The sequence below is a fragment of the Hetaerina americana genome, unplaced genomic scaffold (assembly GCF_022747635.1).
Source record: "Hetaerina americana unplaced genomic scaffold, ioHetAmer1.1.p SCAF_57, whole genome shotgun sequence".
NCBI classification, from domain to species: Eukaryota; Metazoa; Arthropoda; class Insecta; order Odonata; family Calopterygidae; genus Hetaerina; species Hetaerina americana.
Window position 1 is genome coordinate 1,780,638 of NW_027287172.1, and position 26,099 is coordinate 1,806,736.

At 39.5% G+C, this 26,099-nt stretch overlaps 1 protein-coding gene across 3 annotated transcripts in view; it reads left to right on the forward strand.

Annotated features, from left to right (window-relative positions):
• LOC139694843 (uncharacterized) overlaps positions 1 to 26,099 on the forward strand; it is a 257,773-nt gene that overhangs the window by 138,823 nt on the left and 92,851 nt on the right. The window contains exons 12-16 of one of the 3 annotated variants that reach the window (XM_071593363.1): positions 155 to 286; positions 2,182 to 2,262; positions 15,671 to 15,802; positions 16,545 to 16,655; positions 25,062 to 25,511. The exons of the other annotated variants lie outside the window; for them this stretch is intronic. Of the exons in view, the coding sequence (XP_071449464.1) occupies positions 155 to 286; positions 2,182 to 2,262; positions 15,671 to 15,802; positions 16,545 to 16,655; positions 25,062 to 25,511 (906 nt within the window). The remainder of the gene's footprint in view (positions 1 to 154; positions 287 to 2,181; positions 2,263 to 15,670; positions 15,803 to 16,544; positions 16,656 to 25,061; positions 25,512 to 26,099) is intronic. 3 annotated transcript variants of the gene reach the window in all.

A 26,099-nucleotide genomic window follows, 5' to 3' on the forward strand; every position in this document is an offset into this window, starting at 1 on the left:
ACAGTAAGTTTGATTTCCCACACATCTGAAAACAAAAGGATGGAGAGCAGGGCAAAAGATAATTGAGGTGATGATCAGTTTGGATTCAGGAAGGGTAGAGGCACATTAGGACTGGCAGCATCTAATTGCATTGTATTTTTTTCAACTGTGTCAGGACACTCTGGTTTTAAACCAGGCCAGGAGAAATGTCGATGCATCACCTACCTCGAAAACTACAGAGATTAAGGAGGCTTTGAGCCCCAAAGCACGTGATAGTGGTGGAGGTGCTCCAAGAACACGACAGAGGGTAAGTGAGGAAGGTTCCCATCATGCACTCACTTTCATATATTGTGACCTTCGTAATTTCAGTTCCTTGATCCATGTGTAATAAATTCAAGTGAATTCATTTTATGAGGGTAAGTCTATGAATAACCCGCAAAACTGGATAGAGGCAATAATAATCAGACTACCTTCTTGAAATTAATTTATGTTTTATACATATTCACCATTTACATTCGCACACTTATCCCATTCCTTTATGAGTCAATGCTAGCTGTTAGCAAAGAAGTCTTTTCCTTGCTGTCACAGTCAAGTCACAGTTAAGGCTGTAATGTTGTTATGTTAAGTTAAAGTGGAATAACTGCATGAGTTCAAAAGAGAAAAGATTGTCGTACTAGGAATTTAAACTTGAAGATGGGAATTATGCTTCAGAACACAGAAATAGGGCAGCTGAAAGGCATTTTGGCCTACCTCCAACTGAGGAAATGACATGAGAATGGAGGAAGCAAGAAGTTAATTCAATGAATGCAGATAGGAGTAAAAAATTAAGGTTTGTGTGCTTAAAAGGGCCAAAGCTCAAGGGACATATTAAGAAATGGATAAAACACAGGAAGAATTGGATTACTGTTTTAACAAAATTTATTTTAATTGAATTAGAAAATTATTGATAGGTATGTCTATTGCCAATTTTTTTCTGGGACAGCATTATGGTGCAAAGGAGTCGAGAAGAGAAATGGTTTCTTCGTGCATAACGGAACTACACTTGCATAGAACTACCCTTTGACTACACAAGGAAGGTTATAGAATTCCACGGTAAAAATAACTGCATGTATGATGTTGAAAGCAGTGATGACAAATATATAAGGGTGTCTATGATGAGTAAATATTTGTTTAGTTGCTAATTTTTTGTGTGAAAATTCTCTTTTCTTCCTATAAAGCGTTAAAATTAAAATACTATATGGTCTGATCCAAGTATGTTTCATCAATTCTAATGTGGAAAATCATAGTGTATATTATGGGCTGGGAAATACGGTACTTAGTGTTTGTGATTTAAAAGCAGAATAGTTTTCCTGGCAAATGAAGCTCTGCTTATTCATGGAGCTCCATTCAGCTCCCCTTGCTTTTGCATTCTCTTATTATTATTCTTATTTTCCAAATGCATTAATGGAATTGGAGAACATACACTGGGTGTAATATTCTTTTAAGTTTTGTATGCTATATCCTGTATGGCATTGTCAGGCATTTCCACTCCCATGTGATTGTTTATACTCATGCTGATTGTGGATGTCCTCTTGTTGTCTTTAAACTTCCGTTAACATACTTTCCCAAATCCACCTTTCCATTTTGTGGAAATTAAATTCAAACCTAAGAGGAAATAGGTGAGCTTTAAGTCCTCTTCATTTTCAGATGGAATAGTGTGCCAAGTGATGCCGAACACCCAACAGAAACCTCCACATCCAATTCTCATGGGCAGGATCTGTTTAAAATAAATGTATTGCATCTGCAAAACTTGTGGCGTGTAGATAAACGTATGAATTATTTCATGTTGCAATACAATAGTATGAATACAATAGCTAGTCGTTGTATCAAATTGTCAGTTAGAATATTTATTGAAATATTTAAATTATTTTTGACCACTTTCATGACAACTTACAAGCCAAATGTATATTTTGGCAGAATATAGCATTGCTGCTTTTTGTGAGCCCTTGCTAAGCCACCTGAAGTAAATGGCTAAACTGTCCAGATTAGGAAGATCTGGATCAGCAAGGGTTTACTGTGGCTTGAAAGAGGTCAAGATTTATCCTTAATCAAAATGAGGCTCTAATCTTTGTAAATGATATTATATTCAGTACACATGAAGTTAATGTCTTATGATAGCTGGAAAAACACTTATGGTGTCTTCCATTCTGAATTCTTTTGCAGTTAACAAGGAGTATGGCTGCTGCTGCTGGCAAACAGAGTAAAGGGAAAGAAAACAAGCCATTGTACTGTGCAGATCCAGATGTAAGAAATATTTATTTTCTTATTCCATCATCCATTTATTTCTTTTGTGTTTTTATTATCTTACAAAACTGCATGCATGAACAACACTTTGGTTTAGATGAGTAGAGCTTGTGGAAGTATGAAGTTTTGTACTATAATCTTTTGGCCATTCACCTGTTTCTTAGGTATTTATTTTTTTCTCCATTTATTTATACACCTAATTGAATGAACATTGAATTGTTTCCATTCAGTGTTGCAATCATCTGCTAAGACTAAGTTAGTCACCATTGTTGATGATTATGAGCACCCTCTAACCAAATGAAGTTGAATGATGTTGTTTGACTGATTAGTTATTTATATATTTTGTTGGTAATTACCCTTCTTTATGTTCCTGCTGCCAGCAATACTAGTGGGAAATGCAAAAGACGATTGGATTAAATGTATCATCTTTGGAAAAAAACGCCTTTGAAGTTATTGTTTTAGATATCCATACTTTCCAAGGTTTTCTTAAATTTTATATTAAATGAATTAGCTTATGATAATGGTATTAATATACATTGTCCAATTGATAAATTTACATATTTTAGTGTAATAAAGTTTTACGATCTTTTTTTGCAGTATGATTTCACTTTACAGACTCGACAGTTATTGTTTTTATGACCTTTTCTAATTTAACCACTATTTTCACATAAAATAGATAATTAATAAGGCATATGGAAAAACCTCCTTTCTGTGCTCTTATTTTATTTCTCTTCTCAATTACCTGTTCACCATATCACATTAATGAGATTGCAGAATTAAACAGAGTTTTAGTTATTCTCCTTCCTATTGACTACGACCTCAATGTGCTTGGGAGGGCTTGTGCATTCTGATGACTCCTAGAGCTGTGGTGGTGGAAGCAATGATAATTGCTCCTGGTAGGGTTACCCATGACAGATAGGTTGAAGGTTAAGAGCCAGATGAAAGGTATTTTTCACAGTATCTGCTCCTAGATGAGGTGGCTGCAAAGGCATCTGACCCTAGTGGGGTAGCCATTTGAGTAATGGTGTCACGTTATAAATGCTACTGAGAAAGGAAATGGGAAACCACCTCAGTTATTAATAGCAAGATTTTTTTATAATGGCCAATATGGAGAAAATGTGTCCTAGTAACTGCAGGACTCAGCCCAATAGGCTGTGTGTCATGCACTTCAGTGGGGGAGGCAAGACTGCCGCAGTTGTCATGTCACAAAACCCTTGCCAAGCAAAAGTGACAGCAGCAGCACAGAAGATGTAAAAAAAGGCCAGATAACTTAGAGTAGGAACTTGGAATGTTAGGAAAATATTGGGGACAGGAAATTTGGAGAATATAAAGCAAAAGATGGAGAGAGGAAGCATAGATGTGTTAGGGCTCTGTGAGTTGAGATGGAAGGATAGCGTGGATTACTGGAGTGATAGTTATAGAGAAATGAACAGTAGGTGGGAAGAGAGTCAGCAGGAACTGGCTAGCATACTGAAAATAAAGGTAGGAAGAAGGGTAATAAACACAGAGCAAGCGAATGATAGAATATTATTAGTAGAAGTAAAAGCTCAACAAACAAACTTGGTCATTGTTTAGGTATAAATAACCCAGGAAATCATAGAGAGGAAGAAGTCGATTGGGTTTATAGCCAGTCATAGGAAATAATATTGGGTAAAAATAATAGGGGGATTGGAATATGCAGGTAGGTAAAGTTAGAGAGGGTGATTAGGTGAGGAACTACAGTTTAGGTACAAGGAATGACCATTGGGAGAAATCTATTGAGTTCCGCAGGAAACAGCAGTTGTTGATCACTAACACTTTTTTAGATACCACAAAAGACATAGGTACACGTGGAAAATTCCGAGGAATCCAGGAAGGTATCAGTTAGTCTATATTATTGTTAGGCAATGATTTAGGACCTAATGCGATCTATTGGCACAGTTTTCCCGAAGCAGATGCAGACTCCAACCACATTTAGTAATTATGAAGTGCAGCATTTGACTCGGAAAGATAAAGCAGGGAAGACAGTTTGGGAATTAGAATGCGAAAGAATTAACTGGGTAGACTTGGAAGGAGTATCAGCAAGCTGGGATTGGGCCGAGCCCCGTGGTTGCCAGGACTCAAAATATCTCTATTGTCCATCATATTTTTCTTGGGAATGATAATTGAGGTGGTTTCCCGTTCCCTTCCGTCAATAGTGTTTTTAACGTGACACCATCACTTACTGGCCGCCCCACTGGGGTCAGATGCCATTGCAGCCGCCTAACTGAGGAACAGACGCTGCGTGGACTACCTTTCGTCTGGATCCTAACCTTCGACCTTTCTGCCATGGGTGACCCTACCAGGAGCAATTTTTATTACTCCCGCCAGCACAGCTCTAGGGGTCATCGAAACGCACAAGCCCTTCCACCACGTCAAGGTTGTAGTCCGGGGAGGGGCCTGATGCAGATGCAGACTCGAATCACATTTAATAATTATGAAGTGCAACATTTGACTCGGAAAGATAAAGCAGGGAAGACAGTTTGGGAATTAGAATGCGAAAGAATTAACTGGGTAGACTAGGAAGGAGTATCAGCAAGCTGGGTACTGGGAAGGCCTGCGACGGAGTCGGTACTATTTAGGAAAAATGAGAAAATATAAGTTTCTAAAATGGATTACAGATAAGATGATTGCAAAGGTAAATGAGAAAAGAAAGTATAAGTATACACACACTTAGTTTAGTAGATAGAAGTATTCAGAGTTAAATAATAAACTGAGGTGGGAAACAAATAGAGAGAAAGAAGCGTGGTGGAAAATGTAGTGTGAAGACATGGAAAGTCTAGAGAGAAAGGGTGAAATTGGTAAGCTATACGGGGAGGTTAAAACCGTGTGAAGAAGTATAAGGGGGAAATCATTTCAAACACTCCAATATTAGTCAGGAAAAATGTTAGTTGAATCAGAAAATATATGAGAGGTGGAAGAAAAGTACAGAATTGTATTGTAAAGAAATCAGAGATTAGAAATTAGAGATAAAGAGAGAATATGATGATGGTGAGGCTAGCTTGGGACCAGGCTTATTTGCAGTGGGATAGAAAGGGCATTTAGGGAAATTAAATCAAATAAGTATGGGGTGGACAACTCGATGGGGAAGCATATGATGAACTGAATTGTTAGGATTAATGAATGTGTTGGAGAAAATATTAGTTGATTGGAGGGATAGGAGACTTATCTATAACCTATGCATGTCTCAAACAGCTTAGGTATAAGTGTTGGATGGAGAGTCCGGATGGGCAGTGTTAAGAAGAGGAGTGAGACAGTAGTGTCCATTGTAACTGTTTTGATTGGCAAATGGGATATTGAAGACTGTGATTGGGGGAGAATGTTATGCAAGGGGGGAAAGGCCAGGAGTAGAATAGGGATGTTGGAAGGAATACAAGGAGGCTGGTATGCAGATTTGAAGAGGGCTTTATTGTAAATTTGGATATTTAGTAGTGTTTATTGAGAGAGACAAGGGCATTGTCACTGTATTGTTTCATAGCTTATGTCCATCAAAAACCTACCTGAACTGGCAGATTACCAATAAATAAATTAGCTGTACATAGTGGATAGACAGAAAATTGAAAAAAAAAACAAATAAGATATATGCGTAAGGAATAGTACTTAAAATTGATGAAAAAATAACAGAGTCATATTATATGAAGCAGAGAATTTCCACTTTTAATTAGAATATATATTTATATATAAATGTGTGTGTGTGTGTATATATATATATATATATATATATATATATATATATATATATATATATATATATATATATATATATATATATATATAAATAAATATTTAAAAAACAGATTTAGATTTTTAGAATATAGAAACACAAAGAAAGGACACTCACAATTTGTTATTTTATGTTTCGACAGCACGGCTGTCGTCTACATATATATATATATATATATATATATATATATATTTTTTTTTAAAGTAATCTACCGGTTAAGGTAGGTTTTTGGATGGACACAACTACCAAACAAATATTTTATTACTCCTAACAGAACACAAAATCCATCATCCTACTCTATATCAGGTCCCTCTTCATCTCTGAGTACTTTCTTCCTCCCTTCATCCCGTCCAACATCCCTATCCTGTTCCTTCCCTTTCCTCTCTTGCCCAACATTCTACCCTCTATCACAGTCTTCAACATCCCACTGCCGGTCAAAACCCCCTTCATCCACTTTTCCTGCCTCCATAGGATTGCTCCCAACAAACCCCTCTCTTCGCCCACCATACCAAGTACTTCCTCATTTGTTTTCTTCTCTGTCCATTTCACCTTCTTCATTCTTCTCCACACCCACATTTCAAAAGCCTCCAATCTACGTCTATCCTCCTGCTTCAATGACCACGTTTCCGCTCCGTACATAGCTACGCTCCATATCAAAGTTTTTACGAGTCTTTTCTTAACATCCTTACTCAAAGTCCCTGTCATCAACTCCCTCCTCCTTGTGAAAGCCTCTTTGCCTAGCGCAATTCTTCTCCTTACGTCCCTACTACTTTGACCTTGTTGGTCCAAAACACTACCGAGATACGTAAACTGTTCTACCTGCTCTATTTTTTGCCCACCTATTTTAATGTTAAGCTTGGCCTTTTTCTTTCTAGAAAATCGCATAACCTTTGTTTTATTAATATTGATTCTCATCCCATACCTGTCGCATTGAATTTCCAATTCACTCAGCAATGCTTGCAGCCCCTTGGCTGACTGACAAACTAAAGCTTGGTCATCAGCAAACCTAACTGATTTTACGTGTTCCCCGCCCACTTTCATTCCTACCTCCAGTTCTTCCCATGCCTCTTTGATCATTTCCTCTGCATACAGGTTGAACAGCAACGGTGATAATGGGCAACCCGGCCTTACACCCCTTCCTAACACTGCCCATCCTGACTCCCGGGTCCCACCCGCACCTGAGCAGTCTGAGACATGTACAGGTTGCGGATTAGCCTCCTTTCCCTCCAATCTATTCCTATTTTCTGCAATATACTCATTAGTTTTTCCCAATTTACTCTATCAAACGCTTTTTCGAAATCTACGAAACAGGCAAATACCTCCTGGTTGTGTTCTATATTCCTCTCGATTAATAATCTCATTACTGCAATTGCATCACGCGTACCTCTCCCCTTCCTAAACCCAAACTGATCATCCCCTAAGTAATCATTTGCCCTACTCTCTATCCTCTTGTTTATGATCCTGAGAACAACTTTAGCTGCGTGGGATATTAAACTAATTGTCCTATAGTCCTCACATGACGTGGCCTTTCCCTTTTTCGGAATAGGAACTAAAACTGATCTCACAAAGTCTTCCGGCCAGATTCCCTCCTCATAAATACTACGGATCAGCCCATATAGCCTCTCCGTCCCACATTTTCCTAAGGATTTCAAAAGTTCCACGGGAATGTTATCTACCCCCACGGCCTTATTTAGTTTCATCTCTCTTAATGCCCTTTCTATCTCATTGTCTAGTATGCCTGGACCTAAGCTGTCTTCCTCTACGTCAATTTCTTTTTCAATGTCTAACTTTGTTGGTCTGAGTTCTTTACTATACAGTTCTTCTATGTACTCCTTCCATCTCTCTTGGATCTTTCCTGCGTCAACTATTACCTTACCCGCCTTATCTCTAACTGTTAACATAGCTCTTCCTTTCTTACTTCCCGATAACGATTTCACTTTGCTGTACAACGCACCGATTTCACCCTTCCTCTGCAGATTTTCCATATCCTCGCACTGCGTCCTCCACCATGCTTCTTTCGCCTTATTTGTTGCCCGCCTTAATTTATTGTTCAATTCTTTGTACTTCATTTTGCCTAATTCTGTATTTATATTCTTCCATTTTCGCCGCTCATCCATTTTTGTAATCATCTCATCCGTGATCCATGGTTTACGAGTCCTTTTAGCGTTAACGGTTCCAATAGTGTCTTTTGCTGCTTTAGACAACCCTTTTTTGATACATTCCCATTTTTCTTCGATAGTACTTAGCTCTTTACCGTCCTCCATGATTTTCTCTACCGCCTGTTTGTATTCCTTTCTTTTCAACCCATTTAATGCTTCTACATTCCATTTTCTAACTCGCCGCCCCTGCCTTATCTTTTTAAAACGTACGCTACATTTCATAACAACTAAATTGTGGTCTGAGTCCACATCAGCTCCCGGGAAGCTGTGGGAATTTATCACACTGTTCCTAAACCTGTGTCTAACCAGGATATAATCTAGCTGATATCTTCCCGAGTCACCTGGCATTTTCCATGTATACCTACGTCTTTTGTGGTTTCTGAACCAAGTGTTGGTGATAACTAAGCCCTGTCTCCTGCAGAACTCAACTGCTTTCTCCCCGCGGTCATTCCTCGTGCCTAAACCGTAGTCCCCCACCTCATCACCATCTCTCCCTTCGCCTACTGTCGCATTCCAATCCCCCATCACTATCAAATGTTTCCCTGCAGGAACACACGCAATCATATCCTCTAACTGATCGTATATCCTCTCAACCTCTTCTTCCTTATGGTTGCTCGGTGGCATGTATACCTGGATAATAACTAAGTTCGTCGGTTCTGCTTTTATCTCCACTAGTAGTATTCTATCCGTTACCTGCTCTATGTTGACTACGCTTCTTCCTACCTCTTCATTTAATAATATGGCAACCCCTCGTTGGCTCTCGTCCCCACCGCTGTATATTATTCTATACTTATCACTCCAGTAATCCCCGCTATCTTTCCATCTCACCTCGCATAGACCTAGAATATCTATATTTCCCCTTTCCATCTCTCGCTTAACATTCTCCAATTTCCCTGTCCTCATCATTGTCCTAACATTCCACGTTCCTATTCTAACTAATTTGGTCTTCTTCACCTGCGTCTTCTGTTCTGCTGCTGCTGGTTTTCCCTTGCAAGGGTTTCGTGGGATGACGACCGCGGAAGCCTTGCCTCCCCCGCTGCCGGGCACGACACACGGCCGATTGGGCCGAGCCCCGTGGTTGCCAGGACTCAAAATATCTCTATTGTCCATCATATTTTTCTAGGGAATGATAATTGAGGTGGTTTCCCGTTGCCTTCCTCAATAGTGTTTTTAACGTGACACCATCACTTACTGGCCGCCCCACTGGGGTCAGACGCCATTGCAGCCGCCTCACTGAGGAACAGACGCTGCGTGGACTACCTTTCGTCTGGCTCCTAACCTTCGACCTATCTGGCATGGGTGACCCTGCCAGGAGCAATTTTTATTACTCCCGCCAGTACAGCTCTAGGGGTCATCGGAACGCACAAGCCCTTCCACCACGTCAAGGTTGTAGTCCGGGGAGGGATATATATATATATATATATGTCTGACCCCAGTGGGGCGGCCAGTAAGTGATGGTGTCACGTTAAAAACACTATTGAGGAAGGCAACGGGAAACCACCTCAATTATCATTCCCTAGAAAAATATGATGGACAATAGAGATATTTTGAGTCCTGGCAACCACGGGGCTCGGCCCAATCGGCCGTGTGTCGTGCCCGGCAGCGGGGGAGGCAAGGCTTCCGCGGTCGTCATCCCACGAAACCCTTGCAAGGGAAAACCAGCAGCAGCAGGACAGAAGACGCAGGAGAAGAAGACCAAATTAGTTAGAATAGGAACGTGGAATGTTAGGACAATGATGAGGACGGGGAAATTGGAGAATGTTAAGCGAGAGATGGAAAGGGGAAATATAGATATTTTAGGTCTATGCGAGGTGAGATGGAAAGATAGCGGGGATTACTGGAGTGATAAGTATAGAATAATATACAGCGGTGGGGACGAGAGCCAACGAGGGGTTGCCATAGTATTAAATGAAGAGGTAGGAAGAAGCGTAGTCAACATAGAGCAGGTAACGGATAGAATACTACTAGTGGAGATAAAAGCAGAACCGACGAACTTAGTTATTATCCAGGTATACATGCCACCGAGCAACCATAAGGAAGAAGAGGTCGATAGGATATACGATCAGTTAGAGGACATGATTGCATGTGTTCCTGCAGGGAAACATTTGATAGTGATGGGGGATTGGAATGCGACGGTAGGCGAAGGAAGAGATGGTGATGAGGTGGGGGACTACGGTTTAGGCACAAGGAATGACCGCGGGGAGAAAGCAGTTGAGTTCTGCAGGAGACAGGGCTTAGTTATCACCAACACTTGGTTCAGACACCACAAAAGACGCAGGTATACATGGAAAATGCCAGGTGACTCGGGGAGATATCAGCTAGATTATATCCTGGTTAGACACAGGTTTAGGAACAGTGTGATAAATTCCCACAGCTTCCCGGGAGCGGATGCGGACTCAGACCACAATTTAGTTGTTATGAAATGTAGCGTACGTTTTAAAAAGATAAGGCAGGGGCGGCGAGTTCGAAAATGGAATGTAGAAGCGTTAAATGGGTTGAAAAGAAAGGAATACAAACAGGCGGTAGAGAAAATCATGGAGGACGGTAAAGAGCTTAGTACTATCGAAGAGAAATGGGAATGTATCAAAAAAGGGTTGTCTAAAGCGGCAAAAGACACTATTGGAACCGTTAACGCTAAAAGGACTCGTAAACCATGGATCACGGATGAGATGATTACAAAAATGGATAAGCGGCGAAAATGGAAGAATATAAATACAGAATTAGGCAAAATGAAGTACAAAGAATTGAACAATAAATTAAGGCGGGAAACAAATAAAGCAAAGGAAGCATGGTGGAAGACGCAGTGCGAGGAAATGGAAAGTCTGCAGAGGAAGGGGGAAATCGGTGCGCTTTACAACAAAGTTAAATCGTTATCGGGAAGTAAGAAAGGGAGATCAACGATAGCAGTTAGAGATAAGGCTGGTAAGGTAATAGTTGACGCAGGGAAGATCCAAGAGAGATGGAAGGAATATGTAGAAGAACTGTATAGTAAAGAGCTTAGACCAACAAAGTTAGACATTGAAAAGGAACATGACGTAGAAGAAGATAGCTTAGGTCCAGGCATACTGGACAATGAGATAGAAAGGGCATTAAGGGAGATGAAACTAAATAAGGCCGTGGGGGTAGATAACATTCCCGTGGAACTTTTGAAATGCTTAGGAAAATGTGGGAGGAAGAGGCTATATGGGCTGATCCGTAGTATTTATGAGGAGGGAATCTGGCCGGAAGACTTTGTGAGATCAGTTTTAGTTCCTATTCCGAAAAAGGTAAAGGCCACGTCATGTGAGGACTATAGGACAATTAGTTTGATATCCCACGCAGCTAAGGTTGTTCTCAGGATCATTAACAAAAGGATAGAGAGCAGGGCAAACGATTACTTAGGGGGTGATCAGTTTGGGTTCAGGAAGGGGAGAGGTACGCGTGATGCCATTGCAGTAATGAGATTATTAATCGAGAGGAATATAGAACACAACCAGGAGGTCTTTGCCTGTTTCGTAGATTTCGAAAAAGCGTTTGATAGAGTAAATTGGGAAAAACTAATGAGTTTATTGCAGAAATTAGGAATAGATTGGAGGGAAAGGAGGCTAATCCGCAACCTGTACATGTCTCAGACTGCTCAGGTGCGGGTGGGACACGGGGAGTCAGGATGGGCAGTGTTAGGAAGGGGTGTAAGGCAGGGTTGCCCATTATCACCGTTGCTGTTCAACCTGTACACAGAGGAAATGATCAAAGAGGCATGGGAAGAACTGGAGGTAGGAATGAAAGTGGGCGGGGAATTCGTAAAATCAGTTAGGTTTGCTGATGACCAAGCTTTAGTTTGTCAGTCAGCCAAGGGGCTTCAAGCATTGCTGAGTGAATTGGAAATTCAGTGCGACAGGTATGGGATGAGAATCAACATTAGTAAAACAAAGGTTATGCGATTTTCTAGAAAGAAAAAGGCCAAGCTTAACATTAAAATAGGAGGGCAAAAACTAGAGCAGGTAGAACAGTTTACGTATCTCGGTAGTGTTTTGGACCAACACGGTCAAAGTAGTAGGGACGTAAGGAGAAGAATTGCGCTAGGCAAAGAGGCTTTCACAAGGAGGAGGGAGTTGATGAGAGGGACTTTGAGTAAGGATGTTAAGAAAAGACTCGTAAAAACTTTGATATGGAGCGTAGCTATGTACGGTGCGGAAACGTGGTCATTGAAGCAGGAGGATAGACGTAGATTGGAGGCTTTTGAAATGTGGGTGTGGAGAAGAATGGAGAAGGTGAAATGGACAGAGAAGAAAACAAATGAGGAAGTACTTGGTATGGTGGGCGAAGAGAGGGGTTTGTTGGGAGCAATCCTATGGAGGCAGGAAAAGTGGATGAAGGGGGTTTTGACCGGCAGTGGGATGTTGAAGACTGTGATAGAGGGTAGAATGTTGGGCAAAAGAGGAAAGGGAAGGAACAGGATAGGGATGTTGGACGGGATGAAGGGCGGAAGAAAGTACTCAGAGATGAAGAGGGACCTGATATAGAGTAGGATGATGGATTTTGTGTTTTGTTAAGAGTAATAAAATATTTGTTGGTAGTTGTGTCCATCCAAAAACCTACCTTAACCGGTAGATTACTTTAAAAAAAAAAAAAAAAAATATATATATATATTTTTTTTTTTTAAAGTAATCTACCGGTTAAGGTAGGTTTTTGGATGGACACAACTACCAACAAATATTTTATTACTCCTAACTGAACACAAGATCCATCATCCTACTCTATATCAGGTCCATCTTCATCTCCGAGTACTTTCTTCCTCCCTTCATCCCGTCCAACAACCCTATCCTGTTCCTTCCCTTTCCTCTTTTGCCCAACATTCTACCCTCTATCACAGTCTTCAACATCCCACTGCCGGTCAAAACCCCCTTCATCCACTTTTCCTGCCTCCATAGGATTGCTCCCAACAAACCCCTCTCTTCGCCCACCATAACAAGTACTTCCTCATTTGTTTTCTTCTCTGTCCATTTCACCTTCTCCATTCTTCTCCACACCCACATTTCAAAAGCCTCCAATCTACGTCTATCCTCCTGCTTCAATGACCACGTTTCCGCTCTGTACATAGCTACGCTCCATATCAAAGTTTTTACGAGTCTTTTCTTAACATCCTTATTCAAAGTCCCTGTCATCAACTCCCTCCTCCTTGTGAAAGCCTCTTTGCCTAGCGCAATTCTTCTCCTTACGTCCCTACTACTTTGACCGTGTTGGTCCAAAACACTACCGAGATACGTAAACTGTTCTACCTGCTCTAGCTTTTGCCCTCATATTTTAATGTTAAGCTTGGCCTTTTTATTTCTAGAAAATCGCATAACCTTTGTTTTATTAATATTGATTCTCATCCCATACCTGTCGCACTGAATTTCCAATTCACTAAGCAGTGCTTGCAGCCCCTTCACTGACTGACAAACTAAAGCTTGGTCATCGGCAAACCTAACTGATTTTACGAATTCCCCGCCCACTTTCATTCCTACCTCCAGTTCTTCCCATGCCTCTTTGATCATTTCCTCTGCGTACAGGTTGAACAGCAACGGTGATAATGGGCAACCCTGCCTTACACCCCTTCCTAACACTGCCCATCCTGACTCCCCGTTTCCCACCCGCACCTGAGCAGTCTTAGACATGTACAGGTTGCGGATTAGCCTCCTTTCCCTCCAATCTATTCCTAATTTCTGCAATAAACTCATTAGTTTTTCCCAATTTACTCTATCAAACGCTTTTTCGAAATCTACGAAACAGGCAAATACCTCCTGGTTGTGTTCTATATTCCTCTCGATTAATAATCTCATTACTGCAATGGCATCACGCGTACCTCTCCCCTTCCTGAACCCAAACTGATATCCCCTAAGTAATCATTTGCCCCACTCTCTATCCTTTTGTTGATAATCCTGAGAACAACTTTAGCTGCATGGGATATCAAATTTATTGTCCTGTAGACCTCACATGATGTAGCCTCCACCTCTTTTGGGACAGGAACGAACACTGGTCTCACAAAGTCTTCCGGCCAGGTTCCTACCTCATAGAACTATGAATCAGCCTATATAGCCTCTTCCCCCTACATTTTCCTAAAAATTTCAGTAGTTCTGCAGGAATGTTGTGTATCCACACGGCGTTATTTGATTTCATCTTTCTAAATACTATTCTAACACATCGTGGTGTATGCTTGGACCAAAGCTATCTTCCTCGTAGTAATGTTCCTTTTCTATGTCTTACTTTGTTGGTCTAAGTTCTTTTCTATACAGTTCTTCTTTGTATTTCTTCCATCTCTCTTGGATCTTTCCTGTCTCAACTATTATCTTACCCACCTTATTCCTTACCCACTTAACTGTTAGCATAGATCTTCCCTTTTTACTTCCCGATAGCGATTTAACCTTGCTGTAGAGCGCATTAATTTCATCCTTCCTCTGCAAACTTTCCATGTCCTTGCATTGCATCGTCTACCATGCTTCTTTTCCATTATTTGGTGCCCATCTCAATTTGATATTTAACTCTTTATACTTCATTATACCAAACATTCTTGTTTAAATTATTCCATGTACTTCTCTCATCCGTCTTTGCATTTGTCTCATCCATTATCCATGGTTTCTTAGTCCTTTTCACGTTAAGGGTTTCAATAGTGGATGGGGGTCCGCCTATAGTTCTAATGCTGGTCATTTGACACGTCAAAATAAATTGCTATACTATCCACTGTATGGTATCACAATGCAACAATTTGAAAGTGTAGAAACCATTGCTTTGACCGGGATCCAGGTTCCAATCATGGTCAAGGGGAATGGTTTTTACTGACTTTTAAATGTCATGGTGTATTTTTCTTTAATAAAATCATCAATGTCCCAGATCTGGCTTTTTGTTCTCGAAACTGAAGAGGCCCATGAAAGGATGACGCCCAGCTATGATTGATGAGACCATGACTGCATCGAAGGAGGAGCTGATCAAGATCACAAAAAATGATTTTTTAAGTGCTTCGAGAATTGGAAAAAACATTGGCACTAGTGTATAATATCTAATGGCGATTGCTTTGAACGGGGCAAAATAGATATTCATGAATAAATAAATACTTTATGTAAAACACAAAAGTCACGATACTTTTTGAACAAACCTCGTGTATAATAGGAGATGCTGATTGGCCCAGAGCTCTCTGATTGGTTGGATTGGTGATGGTTGAGTCCAGGAATTCCAAAATATCGGACTTCTAATGGGCATGTGGAGTCGTGAGTTCTCACCTCTATATTGGTGGCTAAATCGGGTTAAGATTCTAGAATGGTTTGGGAGAAACCCTGGTCGAAGGAAAGGCTGTGGGAAGAAGAAGGTACCCAAGTAGAAAATGCAGCTTCACGCTTATATTTTCAAATGAAGGATATAAAGATCTAGAAGTGTCCCTTTCTACTGAAGAAATTATTTGTAATTCTTAATAACATAAGTTTCATGATATGATTTTTCCCCTGATCAAAATAAAAGAATAATCTCTGAATTTTAATGTTCATATTTTTTGCAGGATAATTCGGATTCTAATAATTTCCTAGATGATATAGAAGATGATTCCTCAAGTAACCTCAGCATGGATGCAAACAGTTCAGACAGTAACTCTGATGATGAATCTCTCCTTCCATCAGCGAAGAAATTCAAGGTATAGTGCCATAACAGTTATTTTGAAAAATAATTGGTACTTCCGTGAAACCTTTTGTGGATTTGTCATATTTATGTTGTAAATTGATGTGGAGGGTGTTGAAAGGTGTAATGAGAGCATTTCAATTTGATAAACAATTAGGAATCTCTGTTCATGAGGATAAATGATCACATTAATATGACTGGAATATAAAAAGTATGGAATTTGGCAGCATAATTGTATAATTTTGTGAAATTAAGAACATTAACTGCCTCAGTTTAAGAAACTTTCGTTCATTCTTCCACAAAGCGAGCTTTGATTGCTTTCCAACAGGATTTCATTTGATAAGATTAGTTTCCTTGTTTGAAGTTGCATACAGAATGGAAACAAAGATGACAAGTTAAAATTGTGAGCTAGGTTAACTACGTAATTGGAGAAAAGCAGAAGAAATAGAGGAAATATAATTGATTACATTGAGTGTGCCTGTACCTTATTTACGTACACTTTACATATGTTTGGTGTTTCAGATTGTGGTAAGCAAAACTTCTACTGAAACAAATCAAAACGACACAGTGGAGATGGTCAATGTTTAGTTATGTGCGAATGTTAACATTCCATGGTGTTTGATTCCAATGTAATCAAGTAGAAGTGAGAGTTCGATATTTCAAATGACACAACACAGTTGGAACATTAGCTAAATTGTAAAAACCTGTGCGTATGTATTTCCTTAGATATTTTAACCCATGTTATTTTCTTAATGTAGGGAAAGGGAACACTGGACAATTCCATTAGAACGTCAGGGACCTCAAAAAGATCAAAATTTCTTGTCATACTTGACAAAAGGAAATGCAAAGGTGTGATTAAAAAAGCTGAGGTGAGTACAACCTAAGTTATTTCTTAGCCTGTGGGTAATAAATTTGTCTATAGTTTGATCAAAAAATATGGGTAGCGGTAGTCCAAGGATAGAGCATTGGACTACTGATTAGAAGTCCCGGGTTTGTTTCCTGGGCTAGCATCTACGGGCACCCTCAACTCCAGCCAACCTGTGTGGAGCACCAGATCTTCCTGGGAATCCATAGCCGGCACAGGGAAAGGAACTGGCTTAAACCCTGGTAAAAGGGATCGAGATGGTGCAGGGGCTAACACACTGGCTTCCCACCCAGAGGGTGCGGGTTCATATCCTGGCGGTGTTGAATATTTTTCAGAGGTATCTCGATCCCTACTTGAGGTGCTTTGTGGAGGGCACTTTGAGTGAGTACGCCATCCGTCGGATGGGACGTTAAGCTGCGGACCCCTTGGCGCCTTTCGTAAAGAGTAGGCTAATGCCGACGCTGGGTTTCTGTCCACCATTCATCCTTTCCTGTTCATCCCCCATGGCGCAAATGACCTTAGCTGTCGGTCGCCCCCCTTAAAAACTACTACCAAGCATTCATAGGATGGAAGAAGTAGATAGGCTATATGATCAGTTACAGGACCTAATCACATGTGTTCCTCCAGGGAAGCGTTTGATAGTGACAGGGGATTGGAAATGACCTCAGCTGTGGGTCGCCCTCCCTAAAAACTACTACTAGGAAAGATCCAAGAGAGATGGAAGAAATACAAAGAAGAACTGTATAGTAAAGAACTTAGACCAATAAAGTTAGACATAGAAAAGGAACATTACGTGGAGGAAGATAGCTTAGGTCCAGGCATACACCACGATGTGTTAGAATAGTAATTAGAAAGAAAAAATGAAATAAGGCCATGGGGATGCACAAAATTCTTGTGGAACTACTGAAATGTTTGGGGAAATTCAGGGGGAAGAGGCTATATAGGCCAAATGACCTCAGTTGTCGGTCGCCTCCCCTAAAAACTACTACCCCCTGGTGTAAATTTCTCATGCTGTTTGGCGTAGTACTGGGTGAGCAGTGCCATCACCTACCAAGCTAACCTTCAGGGGGTATTACTGTGTGAATGGTTTTTTTATAAAAAAATTGAAGTATTTGTTTAAAGTACTATGTGAAACAGTCTTGTTCAGCTTGCCATGCTGTGCTGAAAAGGATAAAACAAGCATCGCCTAGGATGTTTTTGGTCATCTTATGATGGATTTGGGTGGACTTTTATAATCACTTTTAATCATTATTTTCATATTTTTATTGTATTTGTCTACTAGTTATAAAATATTTGACCTGATTACCTTGGTCTGCCTTGAGTTAATGAAATATGTACATGAGGGAAAATGTAGTAATTTTATTAGCCATTAATTAATGAATTAATCTGCCAGTTTTACCCAACTTATGACTTCCAGAAAAAGTTAAGGACCCTAAAACAAAAAGGAATGAGCGGGACTTCTGATATATTTGCCAGGCTTTATTTTGTTGGTTTCATGATAAAGTCACCAATGCTTGTGGTTCAGTTCAAAGGAATAGAAAGTGTATGCCAAAATTAGATGAAAATGTGAAGAAAGTAGAGATTCAGTTTAAGTGTTGTAATATTCTTCTTGCATTGAAATGTGTGAGAGGTGAGAAGTGCAGATGCTCTCCACATGCCATAATTAGGGAGAGGCAGGTTTCTCAAAAAAAAATTATTATTATCATTATTTTACAGTTACGTTGCAAATAGGAGATTTTCCTGGTGGCAATGGTCAAGTATGGTCGCTTACAATGAAAATTACATACATACACTCACTATAAAAACAGATAAGAGACAATATATATTTACATGCATTGACACTTCTACATCACATACAAAATGCCGTCCACATCACCTACAGACAATATTTTAACAACTACAATGAAGTTTATTACCCAGTGGCTGCTTTACATTTATCCTTAAAACTTCTAAAATTGGATGGAAAGGGCTAAACAAACCTCCAGACAGCTGGTTCCAATCAATAATGGTTGTATTTAAAAAAGAGTGTTTTTCTTATTTGTTTTTTGCGTCCTTATTTTTACTTTGAAACTATGTTCGTTTTTTCACTTAAAGTTAGGCTTTTCTATCCCTTGCCATAAATCTTCCCAGATAAATCTTCTGTGACACTATAGGTTCTTTTGTACCTTCCGAGTACATATCTTGCTGCCCTTCTTTGAACTTTTTCTATATTTTAAATATGTCCCACCTCTAATGGATCCCATACTATGGAGGAGTATTCTAGGATAGAGATACCAGTACCTTATATGCTTTTTCTTTTGTGGCTACGCTACTTCCTTTTATATTTCTCATCAACCAGTGCAATACTTTAAATGCCTTCCGTGTCAAATTATCTACTTGGACTCCCCACCCTAGATCCCCAGTTAAATAAATGCCTAAATATTTGCATTGACTGGTACATGGGATTCTTTCCCCAAAGAGGGTGTATTTACTTTTTGAGTTCTGCCCCTGATAAAATTTTTTATCCATTGTTTTACCCTCAAGTCCAATGGTAACGAATCTAACTTTAACAATAATTTATCGTGAGGCACTCGGTCAAAAGCTGCCGAGAAATCAACAGTTACTGCATCCACATCCTTTCCTTCGTCTATTGTGTTGCCGATATATTGACTTAATCCCAAAAGCTGAGTTTCATATGAGTATCCCGTTCTAATCCCATGTTGGTGTTTGAATTGCCATCTATCTCTTGCCCACCCTTCCCGAATGTAGTCAGCGATTCTTTTTTCCATTGTTTTGCAAACAACTGAGGTTATGCTTACCGGTCTACAATTGTTGGCTATTGTTTTATCCCCTTTCTTGAAAATAGGTGTAATATTTGCTTTTTTCCAATCATTGGGCAAGGCATCATTATTTAAAGTTACTTTGAATAGATGACTCAGGTACAAAGGTATTGCTGTATCAATCAGTTTTAGAATGTCAATTGAGATATTATCCGGTCCCACTGACTTATTTTTCCTCATCCTCCTTATTTTTTTCACAAAATACGAGTCTTCCATGATAATGCCATTTGTCGAGGGCAGTAAGCTATTTGGTGCTTTAATGCTGATGAAGTTCTCTGTTGTTTCTGAGCTATTTAGGTAAGCCTTATTTTCCTTTTTGTTTTCTATTCCCCGAAAAACATCCGTAAAGCAGGAGTTGAACATATTTGCTATTTCTACAGTATCTGTTACAATGCCATTTTCCTTAGTTTTTAATATATTCACACGTTCCCTGTTGTCTTTCCTCATTCTCATGAATCTATAGAATTTCGTTGCATTGTCTTTTGAAATTGCATGTATAAGAAATTTTTCTTTGCCCTCTTATTTTCCCTGGTTCCGGACCAAGGTCCTATAATGGTGTGACATTTCTTTACTTTCATTCTTTAATCTGTTTGCCTTTCTTACCGCTCTCTTGAGTTTTTAATGGTTTTGTTGTAGTACTCCGGTTTCTGTTTCTGTTTAATGGTTCTGTTTTAATTTTTTTATGGGAACAAACTTCATTTGCCCTTCAAAAATTATTTCTTTGAATGTTTCCCATATTTTCTCCACGGTTGCTCCACTAGCTGCTCATCCAGGAAACTTGCCCCTTAAAAATTCCTGGAACCCTTCCCTATCTGCCCGGGTATATTGCCAAATTTTCTTTTCATCCTCCATAGCTCCCTTTGTTGATCTATACCAGTCCATTTGAACACACACTGCTGCGTGATCACTTATTCCTGGAAAGACATCTATACTAATGATAGGGTTTGGAGGTCTAAGTAGAAAAACGTCGAGGGTATTTTCTCCCCTTGTGGGCTTATTTACTACCTGGGTAAACCCTTCTTCGTTAATGGGGCGATTTACCAGATCTTGTGCCTCCCCGCCACCCGCTCTTTTGCCCCCCCCCCCCACCCTATTTCTGGAAGGTTTAACTCCCGGGCTATGATGATGTTATCTTGGGGTTTTTCAGAACAATAGTCAGCAAGGATGTCCAGCGAGTGCATATTTTCGCATGGACTTCTATACAGAGCAATTATTTTTAACCATTTGCTACTTTCTGCTTCTCGTATCCTTACACACATCATCTCACAGTTACTTTGTTTCCAATCTGAAAAGCTTATTATGTTGCTGCAAACACAAATGAATACTCCTCCGCCCCTCCCACCTTGATCCCTTCGATAGACATTGTAATTTGATGGAAAAATTTTGGCCGATGTAATGCTATTGTTAAGCCAAGATTCTGTGCCAATTATGATGTTGGGATTACACGCATCTATTACAGTCTCAAATTCTCTAGATTTGTTGAGGATACTTCCACAGTTTACCTGGAGGATATTTTAGCCCTTTGCTTCAATTTTACCATCTTTACCGTGCACACTCTTAGGTCTGCTTTTAGAGCCACTAGGCGACACTCTGCACACGCTCGTCGAGTGTCCTCCGCTCTCCGCTTCCGGTCCCTGCTTCAGTTCTTCTTCGTCTGACAGACTCTTCTGTGAACTCTCCCCCGTTGTATGAGACCGTCGCTCAGAAAGTTATTTTGCCTCTGCGGTGACTGTTGATTTCCACTTCCAAATCACCTCGGCTGACCCCTATAAGTTTCCCTGCTTCTTGTATGTGTTTATTAAATTGCCTAGTAGTCTTCTGTGCTTATGGGAGCCCCTTCTATTAAGATGGACACCATCTATCCCCAAATGGCCGTCGTTAACCCAGCAGTTTGTATCAACAAAGAATAAACCTAGTCTTTGATACACCCAGTCTATTCCCTCGTTAATATAGTCGATTTTGCGGTCCCAAATATCTTTTCTTCTTATAATCCCACCAATCACTATGTTTGCCGTTTTAAATTTTTTATTTGCTGCCATGTGTAAATCCCACACCAATCCAACTACATGGTCACCTGTTTTAGCCCCTCGGACATCATTTGTGCCAACGTGTTGGATCACCACTTCCTCTTCCCGCTCACCCTCCATCTCCTCAATTTTGTGTTACAGTTGCTCCGTTCTTATACCTGGGAAACAATTTACCATTGCCCCACCTTCCTCGCAAACTTCTTCGCTGACTCTTATGATAGAATCCCCCATGATTCTAATCTTTGTGTTATTCTTCTTTGGTTCACACATTCCTTGTGGATGTGATTGACCTTCCCTAACTGAATTTCCTTCTCTTGTGCTGCCTTCTTCACACAAATCAGCACTGCGGCGTTTTCCTGGTGCTCTCATTTCAGTGCGTCTCTTACATCTGCTGTCTCTGCAACAACAGCCTCGAAACGTTCACATTTGTTATCTAGTTGACATTTTAACCTCTCATTTTCATCCTTTAGGGCTGCTATTACTTCCTTAGCCGTTTGAAGTTCACTCCTTAGCTTTTCTATTGTAGAGTCTTTCTTGCCTAGTTCATTTGAAACACACTTTTCGCATTGTTCACACTTCCACCCTTCTTGAATACACTCCTTCATGGTCTTCTTACTGCACTTGAAGTGAAACCAACATCCACAATCCGTGGATTGGGCACCGTTTTTTTAAGTTCCTTTTACAGACCTTGCACTTAATCACCACTTTACTCTCCGGAATGACCTACCCAGGCATTTTGGCCACAAACTTTCACTTCCTCGGAGCGATGAGAAAACACGTCCACCCTCGTAGACTGCATGCAAGTGCAGAACCAGAAAAATTTTGAAACCAAAAAATTTTATGGATTAGAAAAATGGGATGGGTGCAGTTTATGAGTAAGACTTGTATTGACTTCTGTTGAATCCATGGGAAAGATTGTTAGAAGGTATAAAAGCATTTAATCATGTAGTGGATATGTGCATCTTTTTTTGTTTATATTTGTGAATTCAATATTTTAAAGTGTGTTGCCAATGACACCAAATTATCTGCGGTAAAAATTTCATAACTACCTCATTGGGGAAATAGTGGGAAAATTTGCTAGTGATAAGGGAGGAGCAGTGGTGGTAAGTCAGGTGGACATGCTCCAGTAATACGAGGGTGGTTTGAAACATTCTCAGCTTCACCCATAGAAAGCATCACTACTTGCATGATTTTTCCTCTCATGTTGGTGCAGTGATGAGTAGGCATGGTTTGAAATTGCAATCCATTCCATCCAGCAATTCCCTGTAGACTGTTCCTTGAATCAGTTGTAGTGTTGTTAAGAAGTGAAAAAATAGGGTCTTGCGTGCTGATAAAATTCTGCATAAAAGAAGGTTCAATGCTGATCAAAATTCATTCGAAGACATTAAATGTGTTTTGGGACTCTTTTCTTTCAACTTCCACTGTGGAGAAATTGGTGACCAAGTTCAAGGATTGCCATGAAACTCTCCGAGATGATCCAAGTGAAGGGCATTCCAAAAGTGCAACCACACTCAAATCAATGAAAAGGAGCACGATATGGTTGTGGAAGAGTTGCGCATGAAGTTATGTGAAATTGCTAATGCTGTAGGGATATTAAAGAAGGAATTTGTTACATTTTGCTTGAGGAATTGATCATGATAAAGCTATAAGCAATATGGGTGCTGACCAAGTGTTCACTGTGGATCAAAAAATACATTCGAATGACACTTTCATAGCGGTGCTTGGCACACTTGACGACAATAAGAGTGATTTTCAGCATATATATGTAACAATGGATGAAAAACAGATAGGTCATTACTCACCAATCAAATCACTATTTTCACCATTAGCAATGTGTGCTTCTTCAATGACCTTACTTTTCAAAGACTTAAATATTTGTCGCAGAGACAACCATTACAAATCAGAAAATGCCGTATCTACTTGTCCAACATGAAAGGACATGGGGAAAGAGGGGCACACAGTTCAGCGTGAACTCTCACCAACATGAAAGATTGTATGCTACTGGCCCTAAGGTAACAAACAAATACAGAAGAACTTATGAGGCAAACATTATGCACACAATCAGCATATAGCTTGAGAATAGGGGGAGACCAATTTAATAAGCAGCAGAATTAAAGAACAAGCCGTAGAAATAGACAGAAGCCTTTGACTGGGACATGTATCATGAAGTAATATTAAAGGTGATTGTGTAGAAAAATCAATTATTTTTGAAATCATAAACTGCCATTTTCATCATCTGGCCAAGAATCTTTCAGATCGTCCTCGTATTGACTTTTTGATTTTGATTGACTCAAAAAAAAATGAAAATTCAGAAGCATGCAAAACTATTTCAAACTAAAAAATACATGTGGTGCATAGGGAAATAAAAAACATACAGATGTGAGGTATATGTGAAGAGTGTGATGTGGGTTTACATGTAATACCCTGTTTTGAGTTATACCAGTTGCAAAATAATTTTTTAAACATTTTTTTAAATTATTTTTTAAAATAGTTTTATTATTATGAAAATATAAAGTGAAAGATATATTTAAAAATCAATAATTTATTTATTTTTTTGTATTGCAATGGCATTTCATGTTCAGTTCTGGAAGTACGGACCGGAGGTACATAGTTATAGATACCAGGAAATAAATATAGACCTGGAAAACCCTTGCAGTAAAGCAGAAGGACGGTTGAATTGAGTTTTCATAATATATCATTTAATTTATTTCATGATTTTGCTGATTCCTCACGATGCTGAGAAGAAAAAAGACTTTCTATAAAAGTTACAATCTTAGGCCCTCTCCTGTATGCAAGGCAGCGTCCATCTATCTTTCATTCAATTGCTTTTGATGTCCCTTGCATCACTGCCTCACTATCCTCAACGAAATACATCTTCCATTCATTCGACATCGCTTTCCTGTGTGGAAATGGCTGAAGGGTGGAACATAAGAAACAAACAATAGTCAACTGAGCCATTCATCCCTAAAGATTGACACAAATAATCACAACCTTTTGCTTTTAATATTTGAAAAAATTGATGGAGTGGACAGTATATTATGAAATGTGCAATTGGAAACGACATAGTGCTAGAATAATTTTATTTCATTAGTTAATTTAAATGTGGTGCAAGTGATTGCGATTCCAGTGCATAGTATTTGAATGAAATTACCAGTGTTATATTTATGAAAAAATTGTTTTTTTTTCATTATTTTGTACCCATTTCAACTGATGATATTTTTTGGTTGTTGAAAAATAATTGGCTAATTCTTGATTTTTATTTGAGTCCAAAGTTAAATGAAAATTGTCTGCAGATTCTTGTCAGAGATTCCTGGACAGTGGGAGGGACTCAAGAGTCTTCTAAATGTTGTGTTCTTGGTGCTCATACGAGGGTTGTATTCGATATCACGGTCTTAAAATTGATATTTTGCTTCCATTTTCTGGAATTACCTTTCCTTTAGCAGTGTATTCTCCCTTGATTTAGACTTCTGTCATCTGTCCCGTGCAGAAGAATAAAAGAGGGGCTTCAGTGTATTTTGAAAATTTGTGTGGTATTTGTGAAATGATAATTTTTTTCTTTCATAGGGTGATTCTTCTGATGATCCAAAGAAACCGCACCTCTCGTCAACCCTTTCCACTCTGCCTGAGTCTGTCAGTGAGAAAGAATTGGAGGATCCAGCTTCCAAAGAGGATAAGGACTCAGTTGATCTTAAGCGATCATATGAAATATGCCAAACTGCCTCTATGAAGTGTCCTGAACTTAGTCAGCTGGAGGATAAACTAATACCTCCCCCACCCTCCTTGTTAGGTGCTCAACAAAGTAATGATCCTGTTACACTTCCAAAATGTGTGTCTCCTGCTGGAAAATCATCAAGTGGATTAGGTTTGAAAGGGGAAGTTACACAGCCATCAGGAAGAAGCTCAGTGGAAGACAAATCTGTAAATCACATGGCGTCCACTTCTGAAGCATCTGGAAGAGAGGACAGGAGCTCTGGTCATTTGGCACCTAAACCACAGACATCCATGGGAAACAAGGTACTTTTTTTTCTGTTGAAGTTAGAAAATCATCATTTTTTGTTACTCTTCCTTGCTGCAACCCTTGCTTCATATGCGGCCTAAAGGTGGTGAACGAGTAGTATTAATAGATGTTTAAAGTTTAATCATCTACATGTTGATTTATATTTACCTTGTGCTTGTCAAGGAGAAGTTCCACTTTATTTATTGAATAAAATATAATATATTGTAAAGATATTTGATTAGGAAACTTAAATAGAGAGAGAATGTGAAATAGATGGGGATAGCTTTGATGGAGGCTTACTCGATGATGAGATAGAAAGGACATTAATGTAATTGAAATCTGAAATGGCAGTGGGAGTGCATACCATTCCCATGAATTTATTTAATGGTTAGGAAAACATGGGAGGAAGAGTTTTTTTGGGCTAATTTATGGCATTAATAGGGAGGAATTTTGCTGGAAGATTTTGAATGATCAGTGATGATTTCCATCTTTAAAATAGGAAGGCAGCCATGCGTGAGGGCTATAGAAAAATAAGTTTGAGAATGAAGAGGAGGGCAAATGATTGTTTTTGATCCTATATTAATGGCTAAGGCGGACTCTTTGGC